Genomic DNA, 17219 nt, shown 5'->3' on the forward strand with positions numbered 1-17219 from the left:
AATCTAATCCTAGCAACCTGGTTTTCCTGACCAAACTCAGTGTACAAATGATTTTATTCTCTAACTTTAGTTATCAGGTTAAGGGACTTGGATTAATGCTTTAACAACCCAGACTGAACAATTTAAATTCTTTGTCGTTCTATTTACGGTAAGATTTTCTTTAAAAAGTTGACACTTCTCTTAAAGAAATAATTTTCTTTTTAAATGCTGTAAACGCCTCTGGGAACAAACTCCTTCCAAGACCTCCATCTCCAGATCAGATCTTAATTCCCAACGACCTCATGTTTCCTAAAACTTTGCAGTAGCCGCTCACTCAAGCATACATACATTTTAGAAAGGAAATCATTAAGAGTTACCCATAAGAACCTCAAATAGCAGATTCTAGCTAGATTTATTTTCGATGCCAGTTGAATCTGCCTCGTTATCCAGGCCTGGGACAAGCAGACAGCCTGTATTTGGGGGTCTAGATGTGACAGAGCGACACTTTGCAGAGTCCAAGGCAACTGGTCACCGATTGCTACAGATCCCTTCACAGTGAGCGAGCGGGATTAAGACCCTAGGAAAAGCTTAGGAGTGAGATTCAAACGCAAAGAACAGCCACGTGTCCGGTGGCTTTTCCTGCAGCAAACAAACACGCGAACCCACGGTGCGCGTAGGCGCGCGTCCGGATCGTGCCTCGGGCCCGGATCCCCCGTGCGCCCAGGAGAAAGAACGCAGCCCTGGCAAGGCAAGGCTACGTGATCAGTGCGGCTCTTTTCTTGAAACTGTGGGTGGCTCTGAAAAGAGCCTTTGGTGTCACAGGGCCCCCGGGGCGCACAGCCGTTACCGGCCCGCCTCCGCAGCCTCACTTGCCCTTGGCTTTATGATGGCTCTCCGTCTTCTTGGGCAGCAGCACGGCCTGGATGTTGGGCAGGACGCCGCCCTGCGCGATGGTCACGCGGCCCAGCAGCTTGTTAAGCTCCTCGTCGTTGCGGATGGCCAGCTGCAGGTGGCGCGGGATGATGCGCGTCTTCTTGTTGTCGCGGGCCGCGTTGCCCGCCAGCTCCAGGATCTCGGCCGTTAAATACTCCAGCACCGCCGCCAAGTACACTGGCGCGCCCGCCCCGACCCGCTCCGAGTAGTTCCCCTTGCGGAGCAGCCGGTGCACGCGGCCCACGGGGAACTGCAGCCCCGCGCGCGATGAGCGCGACTTGGCCTTGGCGCGCGCCTTGCCGCCCTGCTTGCCTCGGCCGGACATTGTCAAGTCGGGCGCGGAGAGAGAAGAGAAACGGAAAAACAGACCCGAAGTAACGAGGCCGCCAGGCCCACTGAGCCCTTATATATGGTCCGGAGGTAGTGGGGCCTGCCTCGTCTGATTGGACGGCGATGGCGACCAACCAGAAAAGGAGTCCGCCATCCTCTAATTTGCATGCCCCTTTTCCAGTGATTACGTTATTCGGTGTTAGAGCCTATCAGAAACCAGGAACTCTGGATCCTTCATTTGCATACAGGACGTATAAATACAGTTGCTCGGGTCGTAGGCTTTTTTTGTTTGGAGAGACCTGCCATCATGCCTGATCCATCCAAATCTGCTCCCGCGCCCAAAAAGGGCTCCAAGAAGGCTGTCACCAAGGCGCAGAAGAAGGACGGCAAAAAGCGCAAGCGCAGCCGCAAGGAGAGCTATTCCATCTACGTGTACAAAGTGTTGAAGCAGGTGCACCCCGACACCGGCATCTCGTCCAAGGCCATGGGCATCATGAACTCGTTCGTCAACGACATCTTCGAGCGCATCGCCAGCGAGGCTTCCCGCTTGGCGCATTACAACAAGCGCTCGACCATCACGTCCCGCGAGGTGCAGACGGCCGTGCGCCTGCTGCTGCCCGGCGAGCTGGCCAAGCACGCGGTGTCCGAGGGCACCAAGGCCGTCACCAAGTACACCAGCTCCAAGTGAGGCGCGCCGGCCGCCCCGGAACCCAAAGGCTCTTTTCAGAGCCACCCACATGATCGAAAAAGGGTTTCGAACACGGTGAAGGGTTGTCCTGTGAACCAGTTTTGTTATGTGCACCTTAGCGGTTTGCTGGTTATTGGGTCCGTGTGTGCGTGCGCCAGCGTCTATGTGCGTGGAATACGAGAGTGTGTAACTAACTGGGGTGGTAACCGGCCTGGCGGTCAAGAATTCCGTGTCCACTCTCCTCTCTGTCCAGGGTTATTGATGCATCGCCAGGAGAAGTAGGTGCCTTGAGCCCTCCGTCCTTTGGTGGCTGCAGAGGGTGGACTCCCAGGCCTAGGCCTGTCTGCACGCGGCGAGCGCCTGTGGGTGAGGGGTGTGCGGGTCACTTCTTTCAGGAGGTGTCAGTCCCCCCTCCCCAGTGTCCCTGATGAATGAACCTGGGAAGTGAAGTCTTGGGTGTTGCGCGGCTCCGGGCGGTGGCTCCTGGAACTGCAGTCCCTGCCTGGACCAGACATCTTGATCCTGAAGCAGCGAACATTTTCGGGAGGATGTTTGCGTGGCTGGACCTTGTAAAAGCAAAATGTTTGAAACCGAAAGGGAGATGGAAGCGTCCTGCGCGCGGAAGCCAGATGTAATAAGCCGACCGCTGCTGCGGGCAGCTTTGCCCTATATGGGGATGGGGGAGAGCAATTCAGGAGGAAAGTGATTACACTTTCCTGTACTTCCCCTTTTTCTGGACAAATTAGCTCCCTCCTCTTTCAGCCACATTATTTTCTGTGAGGCGTTAGTGACGCAGAAATTCCCCTTCGAATTTATGGCGTTTATTTGGGAAGAATCATCGTGGCTCAGGGAAAGCGCTTTGGCACGAAGAGCCTTTACTTGGGAAAGCTTTGGCTTTTATTTGTAAATAGGGGATTCCTGACAAGCACTCCTAGAGCCGCTCTGAGCTTGAGATGTATTGAGAAGTCGTGTCCTCGGCTCAGGCAAGGAACAGACATTCAATGGAAGGTAACAGTGGTGTGTTGCAAATCATCTCCAAAGGAAGCCGGTCGGGTGCTGGGTTGGGCGGGAGGGCCTGGGAACGTCACCATCTGAGCGCCCTCCGCCCCAGCGGCTGGACGCCCACCCACCCTGTGCCTTCTCCTGCGTGGGTCCAGTCTAAAGGAATTTAAAACCTGACACGTTTTTCAGTTGGCATCTAAAATATTTTTATTTTTAATTGTAAGAGTTACAAGGGCACAATTCCCAATGTAGGACATAAAAAGCAAAATGGTCATCTCAAAAAAATTAAAGGAAAAATTTAAATATGTATTTTTAAGGTTCCTGAGCCTTGACACATTTTCAAATAATGCTATTATAAAAATCTTTTTATTGAAATGTGGGTGACACACGGGCGCATCAATCTTTCATTTTTATTTTATTTTATTTTTTTCGCATCAATCTTTTAAAGGCATCTATTGAAATAGCAATTTGATACCATAATCCTTTCATAGAACACATGATCACCTGTGAGATAGCCTACATGCTCCTTTTTTTCTCCCTGAACTCATTCCCATTATACTTCTGCCTCAGGATTTCATCCAAATGTAAGCTATATTTAAAGTGTTTTATCTATTACCTTTCATTTAAAAATACTATGTAAATTGAAATTTAAAAATACTTGCAGGTGAAAATAGTGTTTTAGAAAATCATCTGTGCAGTACACAATTGTTGAAAACATAAGTTCTGATAGCTAATTATCAAAGATAGATGACTGTAATTCTTAAACAAGTAGAATTTTGGGGAACCTACCTCATTCAACGGGATTGACGTGGTTCTTCCTGCCTCGGTTTATGCATCGACACACATACATAGTATTGTTATGCTTACAATTAGAGCAGCGTGCATCGTTTCATTTGCATTATCTTCTACAGATACACACTCTGAGCAATATTCACAAAAACCAAACCAAACAACACAACCCACAGATACGGAAGTTTTGTCACAGTTATTTTACTCAATTCTATCCCTTCTAGTTATAATCTCCAAATTTGAAAACGGTGATCTACATCAAAATCAACCCCTTTAATCTTCCCAAGAGCTGTCAGATTCATCTTGACAAAGACAGCATCCAGTCCCACACCGTGAAGCAGGGGCCTCCTGATTGGCTCTGAGCCCTCGGCTACGGAGAAAGATTAGGCGCCAGTACCTTAATGAGCCCTTCTGGTAACAGGAAACTAGTGTCCCAGGTCCACATGATTCTCTGCCTTGATGATAAGCTTAAGAAAGACCTAGAGTTAATAAAACTTGTCTCCAGCAGTTTGGGATTGCGCTAGCAGTGGGCAGCCACCTGGCTTACTTAGTCCCTAACATAAATTAAGAAGCAAAATAAACATAATTCCCAAATACAGCTGCATGAAAATGGCTTGTTGTGGGTAATACAGAATGTTGATGAATTTCTCAGTCCCTTCGCTCCTCAGACGCACTCCTGCCACGAGAATCTATTAAGGAAGATGCAGGGAGATGCAGGGCGACAGAGTCCCTGCACTTGAGAATTTATAATGAAGAAAATAGAGAATCTGAATACACAGCTCAGTCGGAAATACTTCTACAACAAAAACAAATGTCGTTTGCATTAAGTTGGAGGCTGAAGAAAGGGGTTCACAGAGTATCTGAGGATGCCTAGGCTCACAGAGTACAGACTCAAGACAATGGAAGAGTTCTGTGGGCCTGAAATCACCAAATTAAACGTTTGACTCAAGCTCTGGAAGGCACTGGAGGCACTTTGCAGGCATCCCATCTGAGATAAATTTAAAAGGGGCGCCTGGGTGGCTGAGTCAGTCAACCCTCTGACCCTTGGCTTTGGCTCAGCTCCTGATCTCACTGTTCATGAGTTCAAGCCCTGCATTAGGCTCTGTGCGGGCAGTGTGGAGCCTGCTTATGAATCTGTCTCCCTCTGTCTCTGCCCCCCAGCCCGCTTGCGCTCTCTCTCAAAATAAATAAAAATAAACTTTAAAAATAAAATGCGTTTAAGAGACTGTTCCTTCCCCACATCTCAGACAAAAATTTCAAGTCAAATTTGCTAATTACTATGAAGCAAACTAAAGACAGAGAGGGAGGGGCTACCTCTTTAATAAAAAACTACAAATGCAAAACAAAGAATTTAGTGTATGGGGGTGTTGATGACAGCATGGCAGTCGGAGATAGAGTCCCTTAGAGGCCAGGAATCAGAAGGCCACTGCCCACCTGGAAAGTGTTTGGCTTTCAGAGACCGGGATGCTCCTGAGGTGGTGTTCTGTGTAGTGTGGGAGTCACCAATGCTGTAGGGTGTTTTTTAGCATGGGAGAAGCCTGGGCCCCAGTCAAGCTTGGTGCTTCAGTTCCAAATACAGCAGGCAGATTAGATCCACCTTGCATATGGTTTACATGTGTGTGTTTAGAGCGCCCCAGTCGTTGGGTCAAAAAGGCTCTTTCACCATTTATTAGGCTTATGTTAAAAGTAGATACATTTTACTGGGCACCTGGCTGCCTCAGTCCGTTAAGGGTCAGACTTCGGCTCAGGTCATGATCTCACCTCTTGTGGGTTGGAGCCCTGCTTCCGGCTCTGTGCTGACAGCTCAGAGCCTAGAGCCTGCTTCAGATTCTCTGTCTCTTGCTCTCTCTCAGATTCTGTGTCTCCCCCTCTCTCTGCACCTCCCCCACTTGGACACACACTCTCTTTCTCTCTCAAAAGAATAAAATGTTAAAAAAATAAAAAAGTATATACATTTTCTGAAAAAACAAAAACAAGTACAAAACACACATAACCACGTAAACCAAATCTCTTAATATGGATGACTTTAGCCGAGTACGAGGGTCGAGACCACTGTGACTTTTCAGATAGGAACACGGAGTGCCCACAAAAAGCTTCTTAAACTGAACAGTGTATTGGGCAAGAGGCAATGGAGGGAAGGACCGGCCCAAGAGCCACCTCCAAGACTACGCGACAACCCCCAGGGCCTCAGCCCTGCGACGCCAGACCCAGCGCACCCAGACCTCATCCATTAAGGGACACGGGGATGCTGCTGGGGAGGTTGGCCTGAGGCCTTCTTGGAGGTGACCCGGTCCCTGCCTAAAGCCAAGGCCGCGCCCTCTCTGGCTGCCGGCTGGGTGGAGGCTGACTCAACCGGCGGGCCTTTGCGGGGTCTGCTCTGCGCCTTTCAGAGAGCTCAGCTTTGGGTCGGGTCTCGTTCCCCGTGGTGCCCTACAGCGCCCCCCAGAACCCGGCCGGAGCAGCACATCCCAAACAGTGCGGCTGGCACGCCCCTTTCTGAGCACAGAGGGGGCTCTGAAAAGAGCCTTTGGGTTCCGGGGCGGCCGGCGCGCCTCACTTGGAGCTGGTGTACTTGGTGACGGCCTCGGTGCCCTCGGACACCGCGTGCTTGGCCAGCTCGCCGGGCAGCAGCAGGCGCACGGCCGTCTGCACCTCGCGGGAAGCGATGGTGGAGTGCTAGTTGTAATGGCGGCAGGCGGGAGGCCTCGTTGGCGCTGCCCTCGAAGATCACAACGGTGACGAACGAGTTCATGATGCTCATGGCCTTAGAGATGACAGTGTCGGGGTCCACCTGCTTCAACACCTTGTACACGTAGATGGAACAGCTCTCTTTGCCGCTTTTTTTTTTTTTGCGCTTTTTGCCGTCCTTCTGCGCCTTGGTGACAGCCTTGGCCTCCGCTTCCTGGGCGGAACGCGGGGGATCGGGCTTGGGGGGACCGCGCGACGGGCTGCGCGGCGGTGGGGGCCGCCGGGGCTCCGGCGGCGCGGGGACTGGGTCAGCGCCGAGACAGGAGCTACACTGGGGACTCGAATACCGGGAGGGGGGCGATGGGCGGGGGGCCGCGGAGGCGTAGGGGGAACGAAGATGGCGGGGGACGCAGAACCGAGAGAGCGGCTAGGGCGAGGGCAGACGGGGCGCGAGCGTGCGGGTGGAGGGGGTGGAGGCGGCCGGTGGCCTCAGGCTGTGCCTTATCAGACTCCGAGATGAATATCCGCGAGGCGGGCAGCGCTATTTATTGTCTCGATATTCAAATGAAGGCTCCAAACCGCCAGATTCCTATTGGACGACAGGTTGCGGGCCCGCGGGGGTTGGCAAGGATTTATGTAAATAGCAGACGCTGGTTCTTGCTTCCTATTGGACGGCAATCCCACCAATCCGAAGACGCAGGTGCCTCGCGCTGGGAGTCAGGTTGAGCATATTTGTTCAAACCGAGAGAGGAGGGGCCTTTGTGTGGTATCTGGTTCCGGATGGGGCAAAATAACAATAATAAACAATAACAACAACAATAATAGATAATGAAATAAAAGCTGGGTTAAGCCTGCATCATCTTCTCCAGGCAAGGGGCAAACACATTTCTGAGCCCCAAAACTAGGGAGGACAAGCTGATGCTTACTCAGCAAAGGGGAATAGGAATAACTTGACTATTTATTCTCCATAATTCCCCCGCCCCCAAAAGCCAATGTCAGAATTCATGCGTAAATCCACATGGCTAAACACTGAAAACTTGTGAAGGCACTCACATTGGAGGCTTAGCAACAGGGCAGACTTGCAAGTGGAGGGACAAATAGAGGGGTTTGGAGAGGGAAACAGTGCTTTGATTTCAGCGCTGACTACTCCCCTTTGAAGTGATCGCTGCATGCTAAGTGCTCAGTACCTATGGTCTCATCTAGTCTGCTAAATATCCTAGGGTTAAATACTATTCTCTAACTATGTATGCATCGGAATACAGGATTGTGGAACTGTTAAAAGATAAACTGAGGCCTACCAAAAATATTAAGAATTTGAACAAAAGTTGATTAGAATTAAGCAATGCCTAATTTAACAGAGAGGAGTTCCAAGGAGCTGTACAAAATGAAAGACTTGTATAAGCAGAATGGAGCGGGAACGAGAAGTCACAGGAAGGGGAAAATAGCGTTACTGCAAGACCACTTTCTTTAGAGGGCTGCAGGGGCCTAGCAGACTGATTACCTCAGTAGTGCTGATCGGGGGATTCCTGAGTCACTGGCTTAACGTTTGATTTCTGGAAGAGCTGACTTGAAATAAATTAAGTCTCAGTTTGGTGATGTGGCACTTAGCATGAGGTACTCCATTTTGGATATGTTGTCTTGCCTTTACCAGATGTTACCAGTCCCTGAGCTGCCTCCCCCATTAAATTAATTCCTATAAAAATGAGCTAGTTCCCCTATATGTTAAATGCCAAGATAGAAATATAAGGTGTTAGGAATTTACATTTCTCACTTACTTCAGCATCACCTGGGAAGCTCATTAGACATGCGTTGGATGACTCAGCTGGTTGAGAGTCCTACTCTTGATTTGGGCTCAGGTCATGATCTCATGGTCTTGAGATTGAGCCCTGGGTTGAGCCACACTGCGCATGGAGCCTGCTTGGGATTCTCTCCCAATCTTTGCTCCTACCCTGTGCACGCTCTCTCTCTCAAAATAAATAAGTAGACATTTTTTAAAAAATGCGGAATCCTGGGCCCCACTTCAAAGGTATTGACTCAGAACTTGCATTTTATCTTTATCCTTTTCTTAAAGTTTATTTTTATTTATTTGGGGGGGAGAGAGAGAATGCACAAGCAAGTCGGGGAGGGGTAGAGAGAGAGGGAGACAGACTCCCAAACAGGCTCCACACTGTCAGCACAGAGCCCGCTGTGGGGTTCAAACTCAAGAACCGTGAGATCATGACCTGCGCCAAAGTCCAGAGTTGGGCACTTGGGCACCTGGGTGACTCAGTCAGTTAAATGTTTGACTTTGGCTCAGGTCATGATCTTGTAGCACGTGGGTTCCAGCCGCACATAGTGCTCGGTGCTGACAGCTCAGAGCCTGGAGCCTCCTTCAGATTCTGTGTCTCCCTGCCTCTCTCTCTCTGCCCCTCCCCCACTCATGCTATGTCTCTGTCTCTCAAAAATAAATAAACATTAAAAGAAAAATAAAAAAAAAAAGAGTTGGACACTTAACCAGCTGAGCCACCCAGGTGCCCTAAACCCTGCATTTTGAACAGACTCAGATGTACATCACGCTTTGAGAAGCTCTGGTCTGGGGGTCACTTACCCGGGCACTGTACCCATCCAGAGCATTATCCAAAGAGGCCAGGAAACCTAATGGTGTCCCCAACAGACACAATGGATCACGGGTTCAGATCGGTCAGTCAGCAAGATACTTTCAGGATATGGCCACAGATGCCCTCTACATGCAAACATGTCCTGTGAGGCCTGTGGGCCTCTTTTTTTTTTTTTTAAATTTTTTAAAATGTCTTTATTTTATTTTGAGAGACAGAACAGAGAGCGAGCAGGGGAGGGGCAGAGAGAGAGGGAGACACAGAATCTGAGCAGGCTCCAGGCACAGAGCCCGCCGCGGGGCTCGAACCCACAGACTGTGAGATCATGACCTGAGCCGAAGTCGGATTCTTAACCGACTGAGCCACCCTGTGGCCCCTGTGGTCCTCTTGAGATTGTGGGTGCCTTAAGTTGGTTTGGACATACTCAGCACTGAGCGTTTTATTTATTTACCTTAAAAAAATGGAGTTGATTTAACAAACATTTCTACAGAGCCCATTATGAGCTAGGTAACCATTTAATAAATAATTCAATTTAGTACTGATAACAGCCTTTCCTGGTATGCACTATTATCAACTCCATTTTACAGACGGGTAGCAAAAGGCTGAAGAAAATATGTCCTAAGTTAAACAACCAGAAGGTAGGAGCTGACCCTGGAAATCAGGTTGGTTGGTGCCAAGATTTTTAAAATATTTGGATAGTGAACTGCACTCCATTTTGTAGAAAGAACACTATGTATGATGTGGTGTGTAGAAGAAAAATAGTAAGACACAAATGCATCACTCTTTCAGTTTCTGACACACACACACACACACACACACACACACACACACACACACACAAGGTCTGAAATCTTTTAATAGGTGTCCCACCTGGAAGGATGATAGTATTGTAGATGAAAGTGTACTGAATTCTACAATCACTGACTCCGATAAAAAGAATAAAGCCTTTGAATACAAGGTGCCTTAAGGGAATAGAAAGCTGGATCATTAATGCAAACCATTTTGGTAGCCATCATTATTTTTTTTTTCTGTGGGAGACTTAACGAGTAACGTATGAACACGGGTCGCCTCGCTTCCCAGCACCAGTGGAGGACGTCGGAAGCCTGGTCTTTGCGTGCCAGGCGCACTCCCACCAAGACTCTCTTTCCCGTTGCCTGCAGACTTGGTTGGCACGGACTCCTCGGGCAGGTTCTTGACCCTCGCCATTCAGAGGAGGTCCTTCGGTCTCAGCTGAGGCTCTCTGCAGCTCTAACACATTTGTAATGTTGGCAGGAAAGGCTTTCACCCACGCTCCTGGCTTGCTAGCTGGTTCTAGGAGGTGAAGCGACCACAGGCAGATCGACAGGAGAAAAAGTATATGAATTTACTCATTGTTATTATTACACGCATGGGGGCCTCCCAGGGAAAACGGGTGACTGACCCCCAAAGCGGTGAGATTGGAGGGCTTATGTGCCATCTTCATTAGGGCAGGGGAGGGGCTGTGGGCCTCTGAGGGGGACAGTGAATTGTTTCTAGGAAAGATGACTGGGCCTTTGGAGAATAGACAGCGGGTGTGGTAGTCTGTGATAATGTTTGTCTCGTTGTGGCGTGGACTTCTTTCTCTCCTGTGATGAAGCCCCAGGAGGGGACTGATGGCAGTTAGGGTCTTTGGAGGCGGGGGGAGGTCCTGTCTTTTTTTTCTTTTTTTGTGAGGTAGAGTAGGCACTCATGAGCGTGGGAGGGTCAGAGGGAGAGGTAGAGAGAGAGAGAATCCCAAGCAGGCTCCGCACCTAGAGCTTAGCCCGATGAGGGCTCCCCATCTCACTAACCGTGAGATCACGACCTGGGCGGAAATCAAGACTCGGATGTTATACAACTGAGCCAGTCAGGTGCCTCTAGAAAAATAAATTTTTAAAAAATGTTTTATTTACTTTTGAGACGAGAGAGACAGAGCATGAGCAGGGGAAGGGGCAGAGAGAGAGGGAGACATAGAATCGGAAGCAGGCTCTAGGCTCTGAGTACAGAGCCCGACACGGGGCTCGAACCCACGAACGTAAGATCATGACCAGAGCTCAAGTCAGAGGCTTAACCGACTGAGCCACCCAGGCACCCCTAGAAAAATAATTTTAAAAGGGGTTTGGATGATTTAAAAAAAATCAAAACTTTTTTCTTAATAGTTCCGGTGCAAAGTGCCCGGTGCTGGTAGCAATTCCTTAACTCTGGTGGACGATTGACGGAGTGAATAAAAGGAGCACGCCCACCGATGACACCCCCCTTCCCGCCCGGTGCGAGCCCCCCCTGCCCCGCGGGCACCGCTGCGGCGCTAGCTGCGTGCGGGGGCTGCAGGCAAGGGGCGCTCCGCGGGGAGGCAGCGCCTCGCGATCCGGGAAAGGCGCTGGACCGCACGGGGCTGGCGCCGCAGGAAGGTGGGTGCCTGCAGTTACGCGGCGCGCCGGCGCTCTGCAGAGAAAGGCAAACCCCACTGCACGCCTGCAGGTTTGCAGAGCAAAGCAGGAAGGCAGCTTGGCGGCCTTTGTCCTGGAGCCCGCGCCGGCGTGCACGCTGCAGACAAAGGCCGGCCTTCGGCCTCCGCCGTGGCGGGGGGCTGGGCTCCTGCGGCCACGCGCGCAGGACCCCGGATGAGACAGGTGCCACCCCGCCTCCTGTGCAAGGTTCCCGGGTTGCTTCCCGGGCTGGGCCGGTCCTTTTCTTTCTGTGCTCATGTCCCCATTGTTTCAGCAGGCCGGAGAGAGCGGGTCTGCAGTCAAATCCCAGCCCCAGGTATGAATGGAGGGCTGGAGACCGCGGCCGCAGAGGTGGGGCTGGATCAGGGAACTGAATCTGGTGTTGGGTGCGCAGCGCCCACGTAGACACGCAGACACCGAAGCCAAACGGCTGACCCCTTGGCCCCTGGGCCCCTGAGCTGTACAGCTACCCATCCCCCACCTCGGACGGGCTAAGGGTGGCCCCTGGCTGGGGTCAGGCGACAAAATGCTCTGGAGGCCACACCCTTCCTACAGGCCTTTCTGGTTACTTGTTCTTCCCCGGGAGTGAGCTCCCCTCCTCATGTGTACGTGGTTTATTTATCTCACTTCCCATCTACAAACAAATGGAAAAATCTTAAGGTGTTGGGGCCCCTGGGTGGCTCCACGGGTTGAGTGCCTGACCGAGGCTCAGGTGATGATCTCGAGGTTCTTGAGTTCAAGCCCCCTTTCGGGCTCTGTGCTGACAGCATGGAGTCTGCCTCAGATCCTCTGTATCCCTTGTCATTAAGAGGTGCCCCAGAGAAAAAGGGGGCTCAGCCAAGCAGTCACCATAAAGGCTCGACCGAAAATTATTTTTCCTCCTTTACGATTTCTGGGACACCGGGCGCACTCCAGAACCTGCGGACGACATCCTGGGAGTGAAGGCAGGAGCAGGCTGAGGGTCAGGAGTCCTAGCAGATCTCCATCTGTGGTGCTTGGTGAAGAGGAAGGTCAAGTCTCACACTGTTTCTTCCTTTCCCAATTCAGATTGGCAGGAGAAAAGTGTTTGTGAAAATTAGATCTTTTTTTACTAAAAAATTGTTTGACTGTTTATTTTTGAGAGAGAGTGAGAACGAGCTGGGGAGGGGCAGAGAGAGAGAGGCAGACAGAATCTGAAGCAGGTTCCAGGCTGTCAGCACAGAGCCTGATGCAGGGCACAGACTCACTAACAGTGAGATCATGACCTGAGTCAAAGTCAGACGCTTAACCACCTGAGCCACCCGGGCGCCCCTGAGAGGATTTTTTAAAAACATGATCACAGGTCCGCCAAACTGGACGCTGATATTCAGAGCCTGTTAGGAACTTATTTTTAGGCCTCCTGTCCTAAGTTAAAATAAAGCTATGTACCCTGACAGAAAGGAAAACAGTCTGAAGCCTTTTGTACTGAAGGATGTGCTGAAATACCCCACGGACACACAGCTGTACGTCTAGAACAGAGGAGTCTTTGCTTTCCATTGTAGTTGGAAATGTCCCTGATCTCCTGAAGCAAATTGAGCGTAAGGTGGCTGGATGGCTGGGCTAGCCCCTGGATATCGCTCAGCCTCTCCTATAATTCATTGGGGAATTAAAAGCCATGGTCCTTATTCCACAAATCTTCGAAAAAGCAGAAATGCAGCTCTAGAAACAATTCAGGGTCCACCCATCTTTACCAGTCCCCAAACGTCCCTTATTCATATCATGATGCTTGCAGATACCATAAAAGATCAGGACTTTGGAGGGGCGCCAGTGGTTCAGTCGGTTAAGCATCTAATTCCAGCTAGGTCATGATCTCATGGTTCATGGGATCGGGCTCCGCGACAGGCTCTGTGCTGGCGGCTCAGAGCCTGGAGCTTGCTTTGTATTCTGTGTCCCCACCCCCTCGGTCCCTCCCATTTGTGCTCTGTCTCTCTCTGAAAAATAAACATTAAATAAAAATTTACCAAAAAAAGAAGAGTTCAGGACTTTGGAGATAGAACTGTCCTGCTCTTAGGAACACAAAGAAAAAATTTAAATAGTAATTACTCTAGAGTTCTGATAATAGACAAGTACAACCCAAAGCTCCTAGGATGGAGCTGTCCCTTAGAGGTGACAATCTTACTGTGTCTTTGAAATGTGAGTTCTCCAGGAAGGTGATCAAAACACTGCCCCCCCCCCCGCCCCCCGTGCCTGAGACCTCAGAATACAAATGCTACACAAGTCCTCTTGGCCCAGATCGAGTCCGCGGGGTCACAGAGACTACTTACTTGTCCGAGGCAACTGGAAAGCTGAGCAGGTGCTTCCACACGCGTTAGCATGAAGCCCCGGCAGTCTGCCATCGGCGCGCATGAACCTGACTAGTTCCATCTGCTGGAAACACCTTTGGGTCCACCTGCTCTTTTATAACTAGTGAGCTTTGCCGTGCCGTACCCTCTTGTGGCTACAGTTCTTAGGTGAAGACTGGGAGATGTCCACGTGTGTCTCTGCATGCATGTGTGGCACCCACACGTGTACTATGCATGTACGTTACAAATGTGCGGTATTTTTCTACCTCTGGAGGGTACTGCTGAAGTCAGTGCGTAGAGAGCTCCATTTAACTGGCTGAATGGCAAACAGGCATTTATACAGGTCAAATACGCTCTCTGAAATATAGGAAGTAACACACCTATTTTTCAAGTCCGTGTGATCTGGGATAATTGTTGGTAAATAGAAGCTAGCTTAGGGTCGCCTGGGTGGCTCAGTCGATTAAGCGCCTGACTTCAGCTCAAGTCATGATCTCCCCGTTCATGAGTTCGAGCCCCACATCAGACTCTCTGCTGTCAGCACGGACCCCACTTCAGATCTTCTGTCTTGCTCTCTCTTCTTCCCCTCCTCTGCTCATTCTCTCTCTCTCAAAATAAATAAGCTAAACTTAAAAAAATAAGAAATTGTAACCAAGATTTTTTTTAATGTTCAAGTGATCTGCATAAACAGCAAAGATTTTGTGTCCTACTAAAGCCATCCTGTGTTTCAATTCTCTTTATCGGGTCTTCGCGCATGTAAACCCAGTTTTCTCTTCTGGTGCCATATTGCCCTGAACGCGCCTGATCTCATCTGATCTCTGAAGCTAAACAGGGTCGGGCCGTGTTAGTATGTGGATGGAAGAAAATCATTTTCTCAGTATTTAAGAGAACTAACTTTTGTTCACACCTACATAACCTTCTGTGTTTGGATTTAACATCTTCAACTGCCACTTTGGTCAAGTAGATAAGTATCATTTCATAATAGTCTGTGATCCTATTTAATCATATGTCCAAACCTAGTCTTGACATTTTCCCCAAATCAAATTCTAAATGGAGTGTTTTTTAAAAAATTTTTAATGTTTATTTATTTTAGAGAGAGAGATAGAGCAGAGCAGGGGAGAGGCAGAGAGAGAGGGAGACACAATCGGAAGCAGGCTACAGGCTCTGAGCTGTCAGCGCAGAGCCCGATGTGGGGCTTAAACCCAGGAACCGTGAGATCATGACCTGAGCCGAAGTCAGATGCTGAGCCGCCCAGGCGCCCCTGGAGCCTTTTGCCCTCAAAATAGCTTTGACATTTCCCAGAGGGATCCTGAAATATCTCAAAGGACATGTGTCTCACCTCGTCAAAGAAAGATGTCAGACCAATTAGGCTGATTCGATATGCAATTACACAAGTTATGCAGCAAGCACCGTCTAACACGGGATGGTAAACCTTAGGTTGCATGTGTGGATGTATGTTACTGGTACAGATATTCCTGGAATTGCTCAAAGATCACAGAAATCTGTCGACACTCTCTTTGCCCAGCTTCCACTTAAATGGTATGCCACAGAAACAGCCGCATTTCCTTAAATGAACACTCGTCAAGTCTTTAGCCAGGGGCATTTTAAGACTTTTGGCATTTACAGACAGTAGTTCTACTCTGACATTCTGGCAAAAAAGCAAGACTCCCCGAAAGGACCCTGCCAAGTACACGTGACCGCTGACCTCACGGCCAGACCAGCAGGTGTCAAAACTTGGGTGCGTGTTTCAAACCGAGGACGGCTCCCCCGGGCCGTCTGGTCCGCTGTAATGCCACTGGCCACGTATCTCCGGCCATTGCAGAGGGGTCAGCCAACCTCCCATGTCTGTTGGATTCTCCACGACGTGAGGCTGGTGATTCTGTAATTCTGCCCATCACAAACCTTCCCCTTGGCGTCCGAGGCCTCAGCACACGCCTCCTTGCTCCGCTCAAAGGTAATCAAGACCGACTGTGGCCCGAGACTCCAGGGATTTTTGTCGGGCAGCTACTGGTTCAGTAGCAGATTCTCCAACCTCAAGAGTGAATGGGAGGGCGCGTCTGGAGGCTCAGTCCAGCAGGCCTCTGACGTGGGCTCAGGTCACGGTCTCTGTGCTGGCAGCTCAGAGCCTGGGGTCCGCTTCGGATCCTGGGTCTCCCTCTCTCTCTGCCCCCCTCGCATTCGGTCTCAGAGTCAGCTCTCTCAGAAATGGAACCTTAGCACTCAGCCAGGATTCCCTGGTCAGCACAGCTGAGGAAATCCACCTGATAGGCCCCTGCTGTCCCCACTCAATGGAAAGGGGCCTTGCCATTAGCCCCCTCTTTCTGGCCTGGAATGACTTCCTGGTTCCTGCTCCCTTCTGCCTGGGAAGTCTTTCATTTTGTACAGCTCCCTGATGCTTTTTTTGCTCAAATAAATTCATATGATTTTTAAAAGCCCTTAGTTTACTTTTTAATGGAGGAGATCTAGAAAACAGACCACACATCCATCTGAAAACAGAAAACTTGATGTTTCATGAGAATAATTTTCTTGTACTTTATGTATTTGATAGGTTTTTGAGTTTTCAGGAGAAAACTGGGAAAGGAGGACTCTGGAGAGATGGGCAGAAGGGATTGGGAAGAGAGGATGGGGCAGATGAGAGGGTGTAGGGAGGTGGCTGGGGGCTGGGCAAGCAGCCTGCCGCACCCACAGGACCGCGCCCTTCGGCCACCCTTGGCTTTGTCCAAGCCTCCCCCTCTCCCTCCAGGCCAGCCGCACTGCCAAGGTCACCCGGTGCCAGGAAATCTAGAGGATGTCTACAGGCAGGGGTGAAAACATTAAGGCACAAACGTGGACAAGCTCGGAAACCAAACTGAGGGCGCAGGAAAGGCAATGGGCAAAGGGAAGCTTTAGAAAGATCCAGAATGTGCCTTAGCCAATCGGGTAGGATTAAGTTTGAACCAGTCCAGATGGGCTGTTCCGGTAAACACCGGAGGCTGTAGCTCTTCCTGCTCCGCACAGGGGCCTTCTGCGACTGTGTGAGCAAGCGGCCCCGAGGCGAAGTCCCCCAGCCCCAGCCTCTGCGCATCCCATTACCGCCTGTGGTATTGCGTCCCCGCACCCCCGCACCCCACCTCTACACCTCCAGGCACAGACACAGTCTGCAGTTCTGTACGCACACCAACACCCCTCCGTCTGTAGTTCTCTGCGCCTCCGCCTTCCCCCACCTCTGCACATCCTGACAGAATGCCATCTGCAGTTCTGATCACCGCTGCCGCACCTCCCCCCGCCTCCCCCCACCTCTGCAAGGGCTGATACCAGCTGCAGTTCTCTGCCCCCGCCTCCCACCACCTCTGCACGTCCTGACACCGTCTGCCGTCTGCAGTTTTGTTCACCGCCCCCCCACCCCGCCTCCTCCCACCTCAGCAAGTGCTGACTCCGTCTGCAGCTCTGTGCCCCCCCCCCGCCCCGCCTCTGCACATCCTGACACCGTCTGCAG

At 50.6% G+C, this 17219-nt stretch overlaps 2 protein-coding genes and 1 pseudogene across 2 annotated transcripts; 1 reads left to right on the forward strand and 2 right to left on the reverse strand.

Moving 5' to 3' along the window:
• Positions 1–372: 372 nt before the first annotated feature.
• LOC115293768 (histone H2A type 3) lies at positions 373–1280 on the reverse strand. The gene has a single exon (XM_029941468.1). The coding sequence runs from the start codon at positions 1235–1237 to the stop codon at positions 845–847; it is 393 nt and encodes a 130-aa protein (XP_029797328.1). The 5' UTR covers positions 1238–1280; the 3' UTR covers positions 373–844.
• Positions 1281–1482: 202 nt separating this feature from the next.
• Positions 1483–3725, forward strand: LOC115293770 (histone H2B type 3-B). Its single transcript, XM_029941470.1, has one exon. The coding sequence runs from the start codon at positions 1550–1552 to the stop codon at positions 1928–1930; it is 381 nt and encodes a 126-aa protein (XP_029797330.1). The 5' UTR covers positions 1483–1549; the 3' UTR covers positions 1931–3725.
• Positions 3726–6274: 2549 nt separating this feature from the next.
• On the reverse strand, positions 6275–13801 carry LOC115294029 (annotated as a pseudogene).
• Positions 13802–17219: the final 3418 nt, after the last annotated feature.

The sequence above is a fragment of the Suricata suricatta genome, chromosome 6 (assembly GCF_006229205.1).
Source record: "Suricata suricatta isolate VVHF042 chromosome 6, meerkat_22Aug2017_6uvM2_HiC, whole genome shotgun sequence".
NCBI classification, from domain to species: Eukaryota; Metazoa; Chordata; class Mammalia; order Carnivora; family Herpestidae; genus Suricata; species Suricata suricatta.